The sequence below is a fragment of the Tiliqua scincoides genome, chromosome 7, assembly GCF_035046505.1.
Source record: "Tiliqua scincoides isolate rTilSci1 chromosome 7, rTilSci1.hap2, whole genome shotgun sequence".
NCBI classification, from domain to species: Eukaryota; Metazoa; Chordata; class Lepidosauria; order Squamata; family Scincidae; genus Tiliqua; species Tiliqua scincoides.
This window is the reverse complement of record NC_089827.1, coordinates 55521468-55540700: the sequence shown is the minus strand read 5'-3', so window position 1 is coordinate 55540700 and position 19233 is coordinate 55521468. Positions and strand designations below refer to the sequence as shown.

The following is a 19233-nucleotide window of genomic DNA, read 5'->3' as shown; positions in this document are numbered from 1 at the left end:
AGCATGTGATATTCTGTGAAAATTAATTTGGTGGGCTGAGCTCTGGCAATTTGGGAGATCAGAGCTTGCAAGGAAGCAGAGGTCAGCTTGACTTCAGCTGACATCGGTTTTAGGGGTGCCTGATGAGAGTCATTTGTCTGCTCTCTGAATTTAGAGCCCAATCCTATGCATGTCTACTCAGAAATAAGTCTCATTATAATCAATGGAGCTTGCCCTTGACTAGCAAGACTGGTGTCTGTTGGCACTTATCAGCCATCATCTTCTTACAAAGTTTAATCACGTGAATCACAAGTTCTCCTGCATCCCAAAGGTAGCCCCCACCAGAGTAGGTCAGGATGCTGGCTGAGGAATGTGGGAGCCATTCTACTACCACACCCAGTTTATTGCCACACACATTGATTGATTGCCAGTTATCTCCCATATTGTTTGAATGGAGCAAAAGTAATGTCAGTGTACAACAACTGTGCATAATTATACGCCCAGTTTTATTGTTCCTTAGATCACCACGTTTTTTTCAGAAACAAATACCTCCCATGTTCCTGGTAATGGCTTCTGTAATGGTTCTGGTAATGTGTTAACACATCTAATACCCAACAGCACAGCCAGTCCTCCTTTTAGGTTCAGGATGGCTTTGAACTACCTCTGTGCGTTCCAGCTACACTGGAAAATAGTGTGCATCCCCAAAACTGGTGGCATAGGTAGTTAATGGCAGCACATGCAAGAGCATGAAGTACATCTGAGCAGAAGCACCCAGGAGCCTGGCTGTAGCAGATAACCTATACTCCCACTGTCATCTCCAGCCAGCACATGTATGAGCATCTGAGTGAGAAGACACAAAGCAAAATAATTGTGAGGCAGGGCAGTCTGCTAGCATGCACACTACAAGATGTGACCCTGTGGTGTTGCTGGGGGGTGCAGGCAGCACCAGGAGACGTACAAGGGGAGGTGACACCACTAGTCACCAAAATTTTTAAAATCTTTGTATTTTTGAATAATACCATCATATTATATATCAATCGATGAATAATTTCATGTAGAACGCAATGAAACAAACCATGTTGAAATATTTCTATTCTATCAAATGTTATAGCCAAAAAAACCAGCAGAGGTGGGGCAATGGCACATCACCGCGCTCACTGCCTGGGATGTTGCCCCGTCCACTGCATGAGAGGAGGTCCATCATAGGGGTGATGCTCTGGCCGCCTGCACTGGTTGACGCAAATCCTGGTGACATCACTGATGTGGCCACATACATCTTAGCTTGTGATACATTTTCCATTTTAATTTTCAATCCCTTTCCTAATAATAACCAACATCTAGTTTGCTTCTTCTCAATGCCACAATACATTACATTGACAATCTGTCCACCATGACACCAAGAGCTCTTTTCTGGCTCGTCGCAGCCAATGCAGACCCCACTTGGTGAGGAAAAAAAGCAAGGACTCCTAACTGCATCACTTTGGACTTACTTACGGTGTACTTTTTTTTTTATGTATGGTGGAAACACTAGCTCAATGGTTCTCAAACTTTTAGCAGTGGGACCCACTTTTAGAATGAGAATCTGTCAGGACTCACTGGAAGTGATGTCATGACCGGAAGTGACGTCATCAAGCAGGAAAATTTAACATGGGCTGCAATCCTACGTATACTTACCCAGGAGTAAGTTCCATTGACTATCATTATTAAAAGCATATACATAGTAGCCTGTTCGAAGTACAGATCTGTAACATTTCCCCAAATGCAGTTGTATACCATGGTGGCATCAAGTCTAATACATTAAAAATAAAATATTGAAATGAATGGGGACTCACCTGAAATTGGCTCTCAACCCATAGTTTGAGAAACACTACATTAGCTCTTATAGAGACCAGTATGAGCCTGAACATATTATTACTGTTATGTAATTTTTAAAATGCTGTAAGCTGTTCTGGGGGGCCTCTTCAGAAGTAGAAAAACAGGATATAAATAAATGGATTGTTGCTCAGACACTCTGTTTACAGGGAGGTTGTGTCTGTTTGGGTTTCCACCATCCTGATTATTGTGCTTTCATGTGCAAATGGGCAACTGCTCACCCCTGCTCCAGAGCCATTTGTGAACCAGTTAAACTGCACTGGTCCCAGTGTGGATCCTTGAAACACTCCACTGCTTACTTCCCTTCACTCCCTCACACAAAAACTGCTCCTGCCCCCTGTTTCCCATTGTTTACCCGTTTATGAAACCATAAGAAGGGCTTGCCATCTTAATCTCTGATTGAGACATTTACTTACCCTGGAGCATGGGTGAAGGACTTTGTCAAATCCTTTGGGAAGCCCGCATAAAATCTATGAAATTATCACAGGTTGTATCCAAAGCTGTCCTCCCATGTTCTTCAGCGAGTACAAGTTCAAAGTTCACACAAGATGCTTGCATGAGAAAAAAACTACATCCAAAGCCCATCCATTAATGCAAGGAATTCCTCACTCAAGACCTTCCACAACTCTGGCCCTGCTTGCTAATGAAAACAGTTCATAATCCAGCTACCTAATGACATTGATAAGCATTGTGGGAGACTGCGCTATGGGGGATTCTGCCAATGCCCTGTTCTGCAGACTCTCTTTGCTCTAGCTAGGGCACCATGCTCCTGGAATTCAGCTAGTGGCAGAACTCCTACTGCAAGCCTAAGGCTGCAATCCTATCCACTTAGCCAGGAGTAAGCCCCACTAACAATAATGAAACTTGCTTATGAGTAGACATGCATAGGGCTCTAACTGTGGACACAACCCCTAGCTCTATGCTTGTGGACATTCAAAGAATTCTGAGGCTGCCATCCTATACACACTTTCCTGGGATTAAGCCCTGTTGAACTCAAAAGAAAAAGAGATCCATATCCATCCATGTCATCTTCTAGCTTAAAGTCCTCAAGTAAAGGAGTTCAGGGAATCCACCAAGGCTGTGAAAAAGGTTCTGGGGCCTGAGATGGCAGCTTCTGATTTCTGCTCAGCGCAAGGGTGTGGCACTCGGTTTGCACAGTTGCCTTTGGTAGACTACTGAAAAAGTAAAAGAGAGCTCTGCTTGCTGCAGCTGACTCATTTGATGTGAAACCACACTGGGGAAAGCACTGGGGAAGGGAACATTAGTTATCAAGAGGCATCTATGTGAAGACAGACCATCTGTTGCATCTATTGTTAACTGGCAGCAGCGTTTCCCAATCCTGGTATCCAGAAAGACCCTTTCAGTTAGAGATGCAGCAGACTGAGACTTAAATTGCCTGTGTGTAAAGCATGTGCTCTACCACTGAGCTCTTCCAATACATTGGACACATTTAGTAAGCTGGAAGGCTGCACCCAGGAAACAGTTGCTGGGGCCTGCTGTATCAACTTTTAACATCAGCACTCATAGAAAGAGCTCCTTCTAATCACATCCCCCCACCACAAATTCTCAGATTCTGACTGTAGTGATTCATGATGGCAATGCAAACTTGTGATTGAGCAGAGTAGGAAGAACTCAATCCTGGATTTATCTACCGGAAAGCAAATTATTCCCAACAGCAATATGTTTGACAAACACAGAGGATGAGAGCATATTAGGTTTAAAAAGGTTGGACGCATAAACTTCCTTTAACATCAATATTTTGTCCAGAATTTCATTGCTCTGCACGCAAGCTAGTTCTGAAATAGCTGTTTGCATGCATGATGCAAGATGGAGTAAGATCCTCAGGCTAAATAAGAAAGGGCAGTAAGAGTTTTCCATTTTTGCTCACATATGAAAGTGGTTATAAGTGCTTGAAGGCCCTATACCAATACTGGAGAAGATTGCTCAGCCATACAGTGGAAAGAATGAAAGAGTAACCTATAACTAGCTAGTAGCCAAGCCCTTGACAACATCTCTGCTATTGGGAGGTGATGAATCAGAAATTTGGACTCACATTTCTTCCTTGTGGCTTGGCCCCAAGTCCTTTCTTGCTTCTTAAAATGGTTAACTTGTCTGTTTTTCCTTTGATTTTTCCCCCCCCCTCTAAATCTCTGGTCCATTTGTTGTAATAGATTACATTTTTATATTGTCACTGTATAGCCTGTACCCTATACAAGTCTAGCAAAAAAGAGGAAGGAGCACTTTAAAACCCCCAGAGAAGTGCAACCCTGTGAGTCACTCCCTTGTAACAATTGCAACATCTCCAGCATGTATTAGTCATGAGACAACAGGCCTCAAACCCACATGCCACTTGACACAAGGATGTCACAGCGCCTTCTGCTGTAGGAGCTACTGTGGCACAAGCAGCAAACACGTGCAGGCAGGCCTCTGTCTGAACATCCTTATGCCACTCACACAAACATGCACTGATAAGAAACCTTTACGACCACTGCAGGCTAAGGTAGAAAGATGGCTCCCATGGAAGAGGGTAGGGCTGTAGAATAAGCACAAGCTTCCCTAGGGCAAGGGTTTAAGGCCAGTGAAGGGACAGATACAGGCTACAAGGGGAGGCCCAAGTACATTCAGGCAAACAGGAATGCTGGTAACTCACTGTGCAGAGAGTGTGACTCACCATGCCTAGCCAATGAGGGTGTTAGTTATAACACCCTTTGTGTTATTTACCAAAGACACTTGACAGGTCTTTAATCTGCACTGCTTAGTCTACCTGGCAGCTCTCTATAACTTATGAGCCTCAGCAAGAGAGATACAAATGACTCATGGGGCTTTTAGTCTCCATGCACCAAGAACACAGCACCTGCATAGGGATTGCTAGCAAAGATTCATACCTGAGATGTGCTCTCTCACTATACTGGGCTTCTTGGGGAAAGCACATCCAGGCAGGGAGACTGTCGCTTATGAATTAGACAGAGCACTGCAGGAATCAACCATTAGCATGTGACATAAGTTGCCTTTTGCATCAGCCCACTCATGCAGCTCCCCCCCAGTGCCTATTTACATCTTTGCTGCTCCTTATCTCCAGCACAGCAATCATCATGCTGCACACCCTAAGAACATAAGAACAGCCCCACTGGATCAGGCCATAGGCCCATCTAGTCCAGCTTCCAATATCTCACAGCGGCCCACCAAATGCCCCAGGGAACACACCAGATAACAAGAGACCTCATCCTGGTGCCCTCCCTTGCATCTGGCATTCTGACATAACCCATTTCTAAAATCAGGAGGTTGCGCATACACATCATGGCTTGTACCCCATAATGGATTTTTCCTCCAGAAACTTGTCCAATCCCCTAGGCTAGACGCCATCACCACATCCTGTGGCAAGGAGTTCCACAGACCAACCACATGCTGAGTAAAGAAATATTTTCTTTTGTCTGTCCTAACCTGCCCAACACTCAATTTTAGTGGATGTCCCCTGGTTCTGGTATTATGTGAGAGTGTAAAGAGCATCTCCCTATCCACTCTGTCCATCCCCTGCATAATTTTGTATGTCTCAATCATGTCCCCCCCTCAGGCGTCTCTTTTCTAGGCTGAAGAGGCCCAAACGCCGTAGCCTTTCCTCATAAGGAAGGTGCCCCAGCCCCGTAATCATCTTAGTCACTCTCTTTTGCACCTTTTCCATTTCCACTATGTCTTTTTTGAGATGCGGCGACCAGAACTGGACACAATACTCCAGGTGTGGCCTTACCATAGATTTGTACAACGGCATTATAATACTAGCTGTTTTGTTCTCAATACCCTTCCTAATGATCCCAAGCATAGAATTGGCCTTCTTCACTGCTGCCGCACATTGGGTCGACACTTTCATCGACCTGTCCACCACCACCCCAAGATCTCTCTCCTGATCTGTCACAGACAGCTCAGAACCCATCAGCCTATATCTAAAGTTTTGATTTTTTGCCCCAATGTGCATGACTTTACACTTACTGACAATGAAGCGCATCTGCCATTTTGCTGCCCATTCTGCCAGTCTGGAGAGATCCTTCTGGAGCTCCTCACAATCACTTCTGGTCTTCACCACTCGGAAAAGTTTGGTGTCGTCTGCAAACTTAGCCACTTCACTGCTCAACCCTGTCTCCAGGTCATTTATGAAGAGGTTGAAAAGCACTGGTCCCAGGACAGATCCTTGGGGCACACCGCTTTTCACCTCTCTCCATTGTGAAAATTGCCCATTGACACCCACTCTCTGCTTCCTGGCCTCAATCCACGAGAGGACCTGTCCTCTAATTCCCTGACTGTGGAGTTTTTTCAGTAGTCTTTGGTGAGGGACCGTGTCAAACGCCTTCTGAAAGTCCAGATATATAATGTCCACGGGTTCTCCCGCATCCACATGCCTGCTGACCTTTTCAAAGAATTCTATAAGGTTCGTGAGGCAAGACTTACCCTTACAGAAGCCATGCTGACTCTCCCTCAGCAAGGCCTGTTCGTCTATGTGTTTTGAGATCCTATCTTTGATGAGGCATTCCACCATCTTACCCGGTATGGATGTTAGGCTGACCGGCCTATAGTTTCCTGGGTCCCCCCTCTTTCCCTTTTTTAAAATAGGCGTTTTTAAAAATACCCTCCCTCCTCTCCTGACTGCCTCATTCATCATGGTGGTGCTGAATGGGACGCTTATAAGCCTGCCTCCCCCCTCCTCATCCCACCGTGTGGAGTCCAGGAAGTAAGAGTGAAGGTGATGCCCTGGTTGCAAGACAGGCCTTTCCTCCCATACTGAGACCAGAAACCACGACTATGGAGAACATGGATCTCTCCCTGCTAATAAGGTAACAACAAATGTGATCAAATCAAAACTTTTATCAAACAGCATCAGAGATGGACCAGCATCTGAAAGACAAACACACAAGTGGGGTTGTCAACTATCTCCTCCCAGCAGGGCTGTTGTGCCATTGCAAGTTATCCAATAAGACAGCAGAGTAGCCAATATCAGCGAGTTCTATCAGACAGTTCTACCATTGTCTGTCATGGAGCTTGCAAAACAACAGGGGCTGTCTGGAACAAGTAGGCCGGTAGCCTCACAGAACAGCTGGGATCACACTGGTCACTGCTGCCAGGCATGCTATAGGCTCCTCTTGTGGCCTGCATGGTTGGGCATATGGCAGCTCTTGTTGAAAAGCTGCTTGTGCAGAGCGAAGAGGTGCACAGAGACATAGCAAGAAACAGGCAGAGACAGCAGCTATACCTGGTCTCTAGATCAGGCTGCATGCTTTGTGGGAGTAGTGCCACCTTGAGTACTATGCAGTAGTGCCCTGTTAAGGGAGAGAGTGCAGAAGCGAGTGCATTATCTTTCCCTTTTGTATGGGGAGCAGTGTGTGGGTTAATTCGTTCTGACCCACGCAGCAGTGCTGCAGTCCTGAAAAATAAAATAAATAAAACTAAAGATAAAATAGCAGTAGGAACAGTTGATGTATCTGGCATTCACCAAGAAGACACTCAACTGCTGTTGGTTGTTGTAAGAGAAAGGAATGATCAGGGAACATGGTTTATAGGAAAGAGGCATTTGACAATGCTGAAGGGGGGCGTTAAAAGGGGGAGTACAGAGATATGAATTATTCATGGGATTCATACTACGAAGTATGGAATTTACTAGCCCAGTTTGTGTGATCCTTATCCTTGCACCCGCTGTTGGAGCAGAAGTTCTAGCTGGGTGTTTTGTGTGCAGAGTTCTCCTGGAGCAGAGTATCTGAAATGAGAATTCTGAGAACATGTGTTAACATACTCTTCCGTGTAAGTTCTGAGGGCAGCAGACTGCTTGAGCAAAGTGCTTCCTTAGTGCGCATGATGCCCTTTCACCCAAGTCCCCCTTTGTGTGCTCTGAGGGTGCACAACACCAGGCCAGAGAGGTATTGCTTCATGCCATGCACTCTGTCATCCAAGTCTCCACGGCAGGACCTTGAGTACCAGGGTGGGAGTGCAGTGATTGTTCATGGAGTTCGGTCTGTATCCCATGCTCTGTCATGGCAGGGTGGGCAAAGTTGAGATGTTGTGGTGGTTTTCCATTCTCCATTAATTTATATGGGTGCTTTTAGAGTTGCACCAGCTCAGATATCAGCACAACGTTAAGCCAACATCAAGGGCATGTATCAACTGGAAAGGGGTATAGGATATAGTGCACGACAGCTCCTCCTACATCTCTGCCCCATGTTGAAACTTATGCTAGTTGAAGCTGTGCCAACATCTGGATTACATTGCTGCAAAGTCTCATGGGGCTGGGGGTTAAATTTCTGGCATAGCTTAGTCTAACTGAAGTTCTGCCGGCATCTGAAGTTTGGTGTATCTCCTGTTACACTTGGAATAATCTTTCTTTAAAGAATAGGGTTGTGTTGGAAACTAAGTTACATCTCACAAATCATTTCTGACTACTTAAAATCCCACTAATTTCAGTGTTAAGACTTTCTTAAGATACCCATAGATTCGAATAGCAAGATGATTTTTCTTGTATTTGCTGAACATCCTGAATTACTCCAAAGAGCACTCTGAGCACTACAGTACCTTGTACAGTACACTACATGCTGATTGGGAAGGGGACAAGAGGAGGGGATTTTTGAAATGTTCATAAATTCAGCAGCCCACAACATATGCACAGGAGGTTAGCATAACGCAGATGTTAACAAAACATGGGGAACAAGCATCTTGGAAGGGGACCTCAAAGCTCTGAGAAAGTAGGTTCTGGAATTTGCAAGTAGGGCTGGGAAAAACCTCTGGAAAGCTTGCCATCAGCAATACTAAGTTGGATGTAGCAACTGTCTTACTCTAGGGGTGTTCACAGTATGAGTTGCAACTAGTTGTAATGGGGCGCGTAGAAATGTATATATGGGGGTCACAGTAACAAAGCTTCAGAACCCTTGTCATAACAGAATGTGAAGGATAAACGGATCACTCTTAAGGTAATTCATTATAACCAACTCCACTAGTATATCCACTTGCACAATGGAGAGTGGACATGGAAACCTCCAGATGTTCAAGAGTTTTCTGTTTGGCAGTGAATTACTGCTATATTTCTTCTAACTTTTGCACACAGCACCCCACGTGTTTAAAAGAGAGCTTGAGTTCTGAAGTGAGCCCTTCACATCTGCTGTAGGCAGAGCACACCTATGGCAAAGAGAACACACCCCTCAAAAGTCTCATTTCCACTTTGCTAGCTGTATTAGAGAGCCCTCTACTGGACAAAAGGTGACTGTGAGTTGAAAAGGTAGTACACGGTATTTGCAGGACATGTTCAGAGCCTTCTTTTTCCCCACAGCAAATGGGACAAAAGTTAAATGGCCCTGCTGATGTCCTAGCAAGAAGCACAGCATAACTCAACCCATTTCATTATCAAAGAAATTTGCTTTGGGCTCACATTCTAAAGTAGTGTTGCTGAAACTGTGGGTTTGGGACTGACTAGGTGAGTCGTGAGCCAATTTCAGGTGGGTCCCCATTCCAATATTTTTAATATAGACTTGATGCTACCATGGTATGTGACTCCATTTGGGGAAATGTTACAGACCTGTATTTTTAACAAGTACAAGCCATGTATATTCTTTTAACAATGATAGTGAATGGGACTTACTCATGGGTACATGTGGGTAGGATTGTAGCCTAGGATTGTTAAATTTCCTGCTTGATGATGTGACTTCTGGTTATGACATCACTTCTGGTGGGTCCTGACAGATTCTCATTCTAAAAAGTGGGTTCTGGTGCTAAATGTTTAAGAACCACTACCCTAAGGTACAGTAGCAAAAACAAAAAACCAGATAACTACTCACCACACTGTCCCCACACTATGCATACATTCTCAGTTTGTAAGGCCACAGTGGACAAGGTTTGTGTGTGTGTTTTGACTGCCTCTACAGCATCACCAAAATTGCAAAGACAGGAGCTGGCTTCTCCATGGTACCAGGGGCTACCCTGGACACATCTTCCGGCTCTAACAAAATTATTTCCCAACAGCTTCTGCATTACTCCAAAATAAATTAAAGGTCTAATCCATCTCCTGTTTCCTGTCATGAATAAGCAAATTGAAGTCTAATTGCCCTTACTAAATGTAAACAAAGGAATCAATTCAATTATCTTCTTGTTATTTAGAATCATGTAAAAAGGGATTCAAATGAAAGCTTTGCCAGTTAAAAAATAAAAGGAGGGCAATGGTTGAGAGGACAGGAGATTGCATGCAGCCTCCACAGTACTGCTACAAAGCCTGGAGATAAACACTGTCACGCTTTCTATGAGGGACAGAAGAAGCAATTGCGACATCTGCTGAACTCTCCATGTGGGCAAATGCAACCAGTCTCACTAGATTCATGACTCTCTGCAGTACGGGTCACGTTATTTTATCAATTGGACCTCCTGAAGCATTTACAGCAGACTCCTGTCCAATAGCCATGCACACTGGAGGCAAATGAAAAACCATTCAGGAAAAAAGAATGCTTAACCCATTCCTGCTTAGCCCACAGATGTACCCGTTTAATCCCTGTTGTGCATATGCAATGTTGGGCAGAAAAGGCTTAAAGTAGTTTCTAAATCCTTTCCGGCTTCATTACTGAATGACACTGCCATAAAACATTCAGTAGTCCCAGCAAAGATCTCACTGCTGCTCAATCTGATAGTGCCATTCTCTCAGTTTATCCCCTGGCAAAGTAAGTAAAAGTAATATTGGCTCGATGAGTGAAATGTTCAGTTTATCCACTTCAGTCCCTTGTGATTTCTTGGGAGTCTTACTCCCTGGCAATCCCCTCATACAACATCTGGTCCTTTTGTGTGTGTTTGCAATACCTGAGATTGCTCCTAGCTGATGTTTTTATTGCCGCCTATCCAGGTCTTCATTTTGAGATTTCATATTTTTGGCCAATCCTGTGGAGCATCTACAAGTTCAAGTTGCAAGTTTCAGTAACTATGTTAACCACCCCATCAAAGTCATTAAATGGACAAACTGACAGCCCAATTCTAAACTGCACTGGAAAAGGCAGGCCAACTGGCCAGTGTTGTATCCAGTGCAAGTTTGAAGGTGGATGGAGTGCAACTCTGAGTAAGGGGGCAGATCCAAACAGCCTGGGGCCGCTTGAGAGGGGTGTTGGGACTGGCCTTTGGCACTTAGGCCAGATCCCATCTCTCTCCTGGACCCAGTCCGCCCACCGGCCCGCCATCCCCCCACCCCTCCAAATCTTCATATTAACTCAATAGCTGCTCAGTGTTTAAGTTCCATTTCTGTATATATCTTAAATATCACCCCCTCCCCCCAAAAAGAGCACAAAGGTTGCCAACAACAACAACCCCCCAAAAACCTCTGAAAACGGCATAGTTCAGTTCTCATGTTTTAGTTGAGTGACTTGCTGGCAGCTTCTGAAGACCACCTTGGACTGATCTGTATCCAGGGCTAAGCCCAAGACGGAACCTTGACTTTTCTGCCCTTCTTCCACTCACCTGGATAACTCAATCAACAATAAGTGACTTATTGTTATGCCTCTCAATTTCAGATCATTACCAGCAGACCCACAGCAATGGGGGCGTAGTGGAATAAAAATCTCAATTCCTTCTTGTGCCTGCACTTTATTGTATGCAGAAGGACAGCAAATGTCAGAGAACCACAACAACATGGAGGTACAGGTAGTGAGTGGGCCCAGAGGCTACATACCCACCTTGGCACAGCTGATCAGAATAATTTATACAAACACTTTAATAAACCATAAAAAGACAAGCAGCAAAAACTGATTTCAGGATGCTGTGGCACACTAACAGCACTGGAAATGCCAATATTATCCCACAAACCTGGCATACCACAGCAGGCAAACCAAGGTTCATCTCTCACCATGGATAGTGGTGCACCCTATCAGGCACAGGCAGGAGCTAAATAGTTTACTGAAGTGTTCCATTGGCCCACCCAGCCAGAGAGAGGAAGAAACCCCATGGTTCCCTCCTCTTTAGGCAGGAATGTTTGGAGATTGTTATCACTGAAAAATTGCTGAGAGGTGGCAGCCAAATCAGATCAACATGGCACAAAGATGCTTCTCTGCACTATTTCGTTACAACAGCAGCCCTCCCCCAATTAAAGCAGGAGTAATACAAATTCTGTTACCCGAGAACACTCAGGACAGAAATACTCCACATATTCACTGTAAATTAATTTTGCAGAATACAGATTTCTCACTAAGTTCCTTCCAAGTGAGCCAGTTTACAACATTTTCTTCTTGACTTTATAGTAATTCTTGTGGATGCATATACCAAACACAGTAATGTCAGAATGAGTTCAACATGCAGTTTGCTTTAAGAGGATGCTGATTCATCCAGAAGTCTCACCTCACGCCAATTTTGGGCAAGCTGTGCCATTCCGATAAGCTTCTGCTTGTATATCTACACCCACAGGAGCAATCATAAGAGCCTCTCTGTGGAGACACAACAATATTTCTGAACTGGCTCTCTGATGTTTCCCTTTCTCATGCATAAGGGTTCTGAGGGAAGAACCCCAACACTGGCATGGAATGGCAATAGTGGTTGGAGAGGAAAATAAATAGAACTGATGCAAGTGTTGCCCTTGTTGGAGCACAGGAACAGCAAACACCAGAAAGAGCACATACTTGTGCCTCAAAATAGACAACAATAATAAAAAGGCTGCCAGAGGCTACAAACAAAAAAACAATATAAATCTATAAATAAACCACATCATGCCCAAAGGGGTGGGGAAAATTAAATAAATAATTAAATACTGGTTTGACCTGCAAATATCCCACACTTTCACATAAGACTCCCTGTTCCCCTACAGTAGGCTAAAATGGAAGGCGCTCAGAGAATGAATGGGAAACAACGCTGGAATGCAATGAGCCCAGAATCAAGGAGGGACACAGAGGTCGGATAGGGTGGCAATCTAGAATGGGACTAGGACCCTCTGCCCACCCATATCCTGCCTACTCATCGAGGCCTGGTATCAAGTCTGCAATACTGTCCACATAGTAGTGAGGCACCAGGTCCTTTACAGCAGGGCTGCCGCTGGCCATGTAAGCCTGTGCCTCCTCTAGGCGCGAGACCCCAGTCAGGGTCAAGACCGTATCAAGGCCACAGTTCTTGCCAAACAAGATGTCTGTCTCCAGCCGGTCACCCACCATGAGCATGCGGGATGGATCCACACCAAAACGCTCCACAATGCACTCAAACATGTATGTGTTTGGCTTCCCAACTACAATCGCCTTGCGCCCAGACGCTGTTTCAACTGCAGCAGTGAGACTCCCTGTTCCTGAGAGAGAAAAGACAAGATGTCAAAATGCTGATCTTCCATTAAGCAACCTGCATACTTATCAGTAAAGCTGAACTGGCTTGATAAGGTGTAATTTCTGCTCAAATTTCTGAAACAGGTATGAAAAACCAACTGCCCAGGAGGATGAGGCTAATCAAACCACAGTCATAGAAATGGTAAACCTGTGTCTGGGTTGAACGACTGCAGGTGGGGACTCGCACGGTTGTGTCTCTCCACATGGAAAACAAAATACTAGGGAAAGCAGTTCTAGTCTGGGCTTCTCTCTGACTTGCTAGTTTTTATGATGCAGAAAATTGTTTTGCATGAAGCCCAGAAACACATGGGTGGTCAAAAACAAAGCAGATTGTGAAGTGCTCCAAAAGGATTTCTCCAGATTGGAGACATGAGTGCCAAATGATCAATGCAGTTCAATGTCTGTAAGCATGAAGTGATGCACACCAAGGCAAAAAATTCCAAACGTCACATATACACTAATAGGGAATCTGAGTTGTCAGTGACAAACAAGGAAAGCCTAAAGCAGACAGAGCATGCTTAGTGGTGCCCAAGAGCGATAGAGTTTTGCTATGACAGTAGAAGGAAAACAGATAGCATCTTTACTTACTTGAACCAACTGGGCACTAAGAGTTGTGGTGATGCAATATTTTATTGCAATTTCACCTTGTTAAGTCCTAATAGGAGAGGAGCCTGATCTCACCTATGCCTGGCCACAGTGACTTCCTGTTCAGAAAGACTTGCCTCCAAACACAGCCAGGGGTGGGGCAGTGTTGACAGGCATGCTCAGAAAGGTTGTAGTACAGAGGCTGTAGGTCAGTAGAAAAAAAGAACATAACAGCCCTGCTGGATCAGGCAAAGACCTTTCATCCTATAGACCAGCTTCCTATATTTCACAGTGGCCCATCAGATGCCTTAGGAAGCACACAAATCAATAAAATAGCTGTATCCTGTACTCCCTGGCAACTGGCATTCAGAGAGGGCTTACTTCTAAAACCAGGAGGTTGCATATACTCATCATGGCTTATAACCTATGATAAACCTTTCCTCCATAAACCTGTCCAATCTCCTTTTAAAGGCATCTAGGCCAGACACCATCACCATGTCCTGTGGCAAGGACTTCCACAGATTAATTGCACACTGGGTAAATAAGTATTTTCTTTTATCTGTTCTATCTCCTCCAACACTCAATTTCAGTGGATGTCCCTGGTTCTGGTGCTGTGTGAGAGGGAATAATATATTCCTTTATCCAGTCTATCTCCTGTATAATTTTTTATGTGTCAGTCATGTCCCTCCTCAGGCACCTTTTTCTAGACTGAAGAGCCCCAAATGCTGTAGCTTTTCCTCATCAGGGAAGTGTCCCAACCAGTGTCCCAGCCCACTAACCACTTTGGTCCTTCAATTCTGCACCTTTTCCATTTCCACTATATCCTTTTGGACATCTGGCGACCAGAACTGGATAAAATACTCCAGCTGTGGCCTTACCATCAATTTGTACAATGGCATTATAGTACTGGCCAATTTATTCGCAATCCCTTTTTTAATTATTCAAAGCAGAGAACTGGCCTTCTATATAGCTGGCTCACTTTGGGTCAACAATATCATTAAGCTGTCCATGAGCATCCTAAGATCTCTCTCCAGATCCATCACATGCAGCTCAGAAACCATTAGCATATATGTGAAATTTTAATTCCCTGTCCCAGTGTGCATGTTTACACTTACTCACACTGAAGTGCATTTACCATTTTGCTGCCCATTCTCCCAGTTTAGAGGAATCCCTCTGGAGCTCTTCACCATCCTTTCTGGTCTTCACCACCCAGAAAGGTTTACTGTCATCCATGAACTTGGTCACTTCACTTCTTATCCCCGACTCCAGGTCATTTATGAAAAAAAGCACCAGGCCCAAGACAGATCCTTGGGACACACTTTTCACCTCTTACCCTCTTGAAGTTCCTGGGTTCAGTCTTGGGCACCTCCAGGCTACACAGAGAACAGTTTCTGCCTGAAATCCTGGAGGGCAGCTGCCAGCCAACGCTCTGACTTCAAAGCAGTTTCCTACTGCTATAAAGTCACTAGAGCAAGGGGGTCAAACACAGGGCTACCGGTTGAATCAGGCCCCTGGAAGCAATTTATCCAGCCCCCATTATAACTGGGCTCACACAGCTTGATAATTGGACTCTCTCATATCTTGAAAATATGAACAAGATATGCATTTTCTCTTCTGTCATTTGCAGCACGTGAGTTTCCCTGTGAGAACAAAGTGCTTATTTCTGGCCATCATCTGCTGGATGATGTCACTTTCTGATTATGGGTGCTCCATCTCCACTGATGGAGATGAGAGGAGTGCCGGCAAGGAGCAGGGTCTTCTCTATAGTGACACCAGTTCTATCGAATTCCCTCCCCCTTAGCTTACAAACTGCTCCTTCTCTAGAGGGTTTCCGGTGGGACCTAAAGACACATCTTTTTACATTCGCCTTCCAGGTTTAGACTTTCAATATAGGAGGGTTTTATGCTGTTTAGTGGGCTGCTATTTTCATCATTTGCCACTGATTTTTAATCCTACTCTGGGCTTTTATGAATTTTTTTAGGTCTTATTCTTTTTAGGACATTTTAATGTTAATATGTATGCATTTTCTGATAATTTTTTGGGAAACTGCTTTGAATGCCCAGTAGGGAAAGCGGTATGAAAATCTTCTCAATAAATAAGTAAATAAGTGTTGTCATGTTCTGCTAAATGTCACTTTCTGACTAATGATGTCACGTCCTGGGCCTCAACAGGCACCATGAATGTTGACTTCGGCCTTCTATATGAAATGAGTTTGACATCCCTGCACTAGATGAAGGCAGGAATGTGAGATGGGTGGAGAAGAGGCAGGTAAGGAAGAGCCTCCATACCAGAGTCCTTCAAAAAGCACCACCACCCTGTGAGATGCAAAAGCACATGGGCTGGGAGTGCTTGGGCGCCTCACATGGCAGCGGTGCCTTTTGAAGGACTCTGGTTCAGAGGCTCTGGGTCACCTGCCTAGCCACCCACTGCATGCCCCTGGATTAAGGCACTCTGCACGTGCTCAGAAAGCCTGAAAAAGGGCTCTACAGGCAGGCAGGCAGGCCCCAAACAGATGCCACTTTCTGATGAACAATGTCATGTTCTGACTCTCAGCTGGCACCATGAATGCTGTGACTTCGGCCCTCTGTACAAAAGGAGCTCGACACCCGTGCACTAGCTAAAGGCACTCTGCACATGCTCAGGCCGCCCCACTCACCGGGCGTGCGCTGGCCGTCGCTGAGCGGGTGCCAGGGGTCGGGGTCGGTGGCCACCAGCAGGCACTGCGGGTCGCGCAGGTGGGCGCAGGCCTTGGAGAGCTTGGCGAAGGTGAACTGGTCGTCGTAGCCGACGAGGACGGCGCGCACCGGCGGCGCCTCCCCCGCGGGCCCCTCGCCTTCCTCGCCGGCCAGGTGCAGCCCGGCGTCGCGCAGCTCCCCGCGGAGCCCCTCGCCGCCCAGCACGAAGACGCGGCCCGCCCCGCCGGCCTCGGCCCCGCCGCCCAGCAGCCGCTGGCGCAGGAAGAGCGCGGAGCAGAGCGCGGAGCTGAAGACCTGCTCGCCGCGGACGTGCGGGAAGCCCAGGCGGGAGAAGCGGCGCTCCAGCTCGGCCACTGAGCGGCGGCTGTTGTTGGACACGAACAGCGCGGCCTTCCCGTGCCGGCTCAGCCGCTCCAGCAGCTCCGGCGCGCCGGGCACGGCCCGCTCGCCGGTCCACAGCACGCCGTCGCAATCGAACAGCACCCCCTGCGCCTCCCCCAGCACCTCGCGCAGGCTGGCGCCGCTCAGCCGACTGCAGCCCGCCATGCTGCGCCGCCGCTGCCCTCCCGAGCCGGCGCCCCGCCGAGCCGCCAATCGGGGCCCGCCGCCGGCCTGACGGACGGCCGCCAGCCGCCAATGGGCGGGCTCGAGGCTCAGCAGCGATGGCGGAAAGCCCTCCCCCCGCGGCTTGGCCTTGGCGACTGAAAGAGGCAGGGCTGCATCGCCACGGCAACCCTCACAGAGACCAATAGCGGAAGGGAACGCAAATATGCGCATCCGGGCCCGAAAGGACCACGCCCCTTTCGGAGGAAGTGAGCCGAAACCGAAAAGCCCGCCTCCGCCACAATGAAAAGAACCCCGGTGGAGGCTCACTAACATCTAAGGAAGCCTATCAAGTGAAAGGAAGCAATGAGTGACAACTGTGCGACCCAATAGGAGAACGAGCAGCTATCCTGACTGCAAGGTTGACCTATTGTGAAAGCTGCGAAGGCGGGACTAAGGGAAGGTGGGCGGGAAAACTCCCACCTAGAGGTAAACAAACTTGATGTGGGCGGAGACAGCGTGTGTGGCGGTTGCGCGACCTATGACGGTTCATGAATGAGAAAGGAGGCGGGCAAAGTGTTCAAGCAGCCGTTGGGCTCTTCCAGGAGCCGTTGGCGTCTTGGCCGCGTGCCAGCGTCTGGAGGCGGCTCTGGTGTGCAAGGAGTGCCGTACTGGAGGGGGGCAGAAGCTGTTCTCAGCGCAGACACAGCAGTGACCAGATGGCAGAAGCACAAAAGAGGCCAAGGCACCCCCAACGTAGGACGTCCAGGGATGGGGGGGGGGAGGGAGGAAGGTGAGGCAGAGCCTCCCCAACCGAGTCCTTCAAAAGACGCTGGCGGGGAGGCTCTGCCTCACCTGCTTCCCCGCTCCGCCCCTCGAATGACTCTGGGGAGGGAGGCTCTGCCTCACCACTCCATTCCTCGAAGGATGCCAGCGGGGAGGCTCTGCCTCACCTGCCTCTCCACTCCGTTCAAGCGGGGTACTGTGAAACCCGAGAGATAAAAACCAACCAAACCTAGCACCAAATGCACTCTGGGGTCCATGAAATTTATGCCACAATATTTTTATTTTGCTTTAAGATGCCACAGGACACTGTCATTTTTCAGGATTCTCTCAGGAACAATCCAAGAGCCAGATGTATCCCTGGTGCAAGCAAATCAGACAATGGTCTTTTTAAAAAATGAAGGCACTTACTCCTCCTTGCTTTAGCCATAAATATGACCACATTTAAAAAATAATTTATCAGTTTTGTATAAAAATAAGTCCCCACTCCACCCCACTGATACCTCTGTGGAGGGATATTTACATTGCAAATTTAAAAGAGGTTAACTGTCATGCCTTTTCCCTTCCAGAGTATTCCATGAATCATGCTCCTTTGAGTGGGCTAGTGATTTCTAATAAAATACTCTATGAATCTTTTTAACACTACAATCTCAGACTTCCTTGAAGAAGTCATGATGGCTAAACTGGTAACTTTTGGGGAGAAATCTGCCTTTGCAGAAGATGAATCTACCACAACGTTTCACCTTTTAAAGGCCAAAATAATCCCTGAGACTGACTGAATTAACATATGATCCAGGCAGGGCAATCAGAACAGGATCACAAGAAGATGTTTATCCTCCCTCCTCCCCCATTAGCAATCTCAAATCTTGAATTTCAGACTCCATCCCTTGATGGACCAAAAAGAACAAGCAGAGGCACTAGATCAGTCACAAGCTAATCTGTGCACTGGGCAGAATGATGTGGTAGATTCAAGGGGTAGAATTCTGGATGGTACCACTTCAGATGGCAAATGAGGGGTGTGTGCACCATATTTCTGAGTGAGCCATGTATGCACTGAACTATCATATCAAGGAAGATTTATGCCAGCTGGGGTGCTAGTTTTGTGCACATGAGAAAGTTCTGGGGTTTGTTTTTGTTTTTAATGGGGGCAGCAATAAAAATGACTGCTCATTTGTCCAACTTTCTACCATCTCTGCCTGTACAATGTGTAGGAACGGACTCTGCATCTGAATGTCTTTTAGGAAGATTAGGAAAGGAATTTCCAATGAAGAGAAAAGTACAGAACAAAGTACAAAAGCAAAAAAGGAGGGGAATTGAGGAAAATGGTGAAGACATGGAAGAGATTGCAGGTATGACCACAGGCTTCCATGACAGAACAGTGACAGGAATCAACTTGGCACATTTATGTCCCACTGAGAAGTGCCAGCCTTGTGTGATGTACCCGACACTGATCTCACACCTTCTGCTTCCTTAAAAAG

The 19233-nt window shown here is 46.4% G+C and overlaps 1 protein-coding gene across 1 annotated transcript in view; it reads right to left on the bottom strand.

Annotated features, from left to right (window-relative positions):
• Positions 1-11416: 11416 nt before the first annotated feature.
• SH3BP1 (SH3 domain binding protein 1) overlaps positions 11417-19233 on the bottom strand; it is a 33657-nt gene continuing 25840 nt past the window's right edge. The window contains exons 19-21 of the mRNA XM_066634466.1: positions 17926-17954; positions 16390-17229; positions 11417-13114 (exon numbers count right to left, since the gene is read on the bottom strand). Of these exons, the coding sequence (XP_066490563.1) occupies positions 12789-13114; positions 16390-17229; positions 17926-17954 (1195 nt within the window). The 3' untranslated portion in view covers positions 11417-12788. The remainder of the gene's footprint in view (positions 13115-16389; positions 17230-17925; positions 17955-19233) is intronic.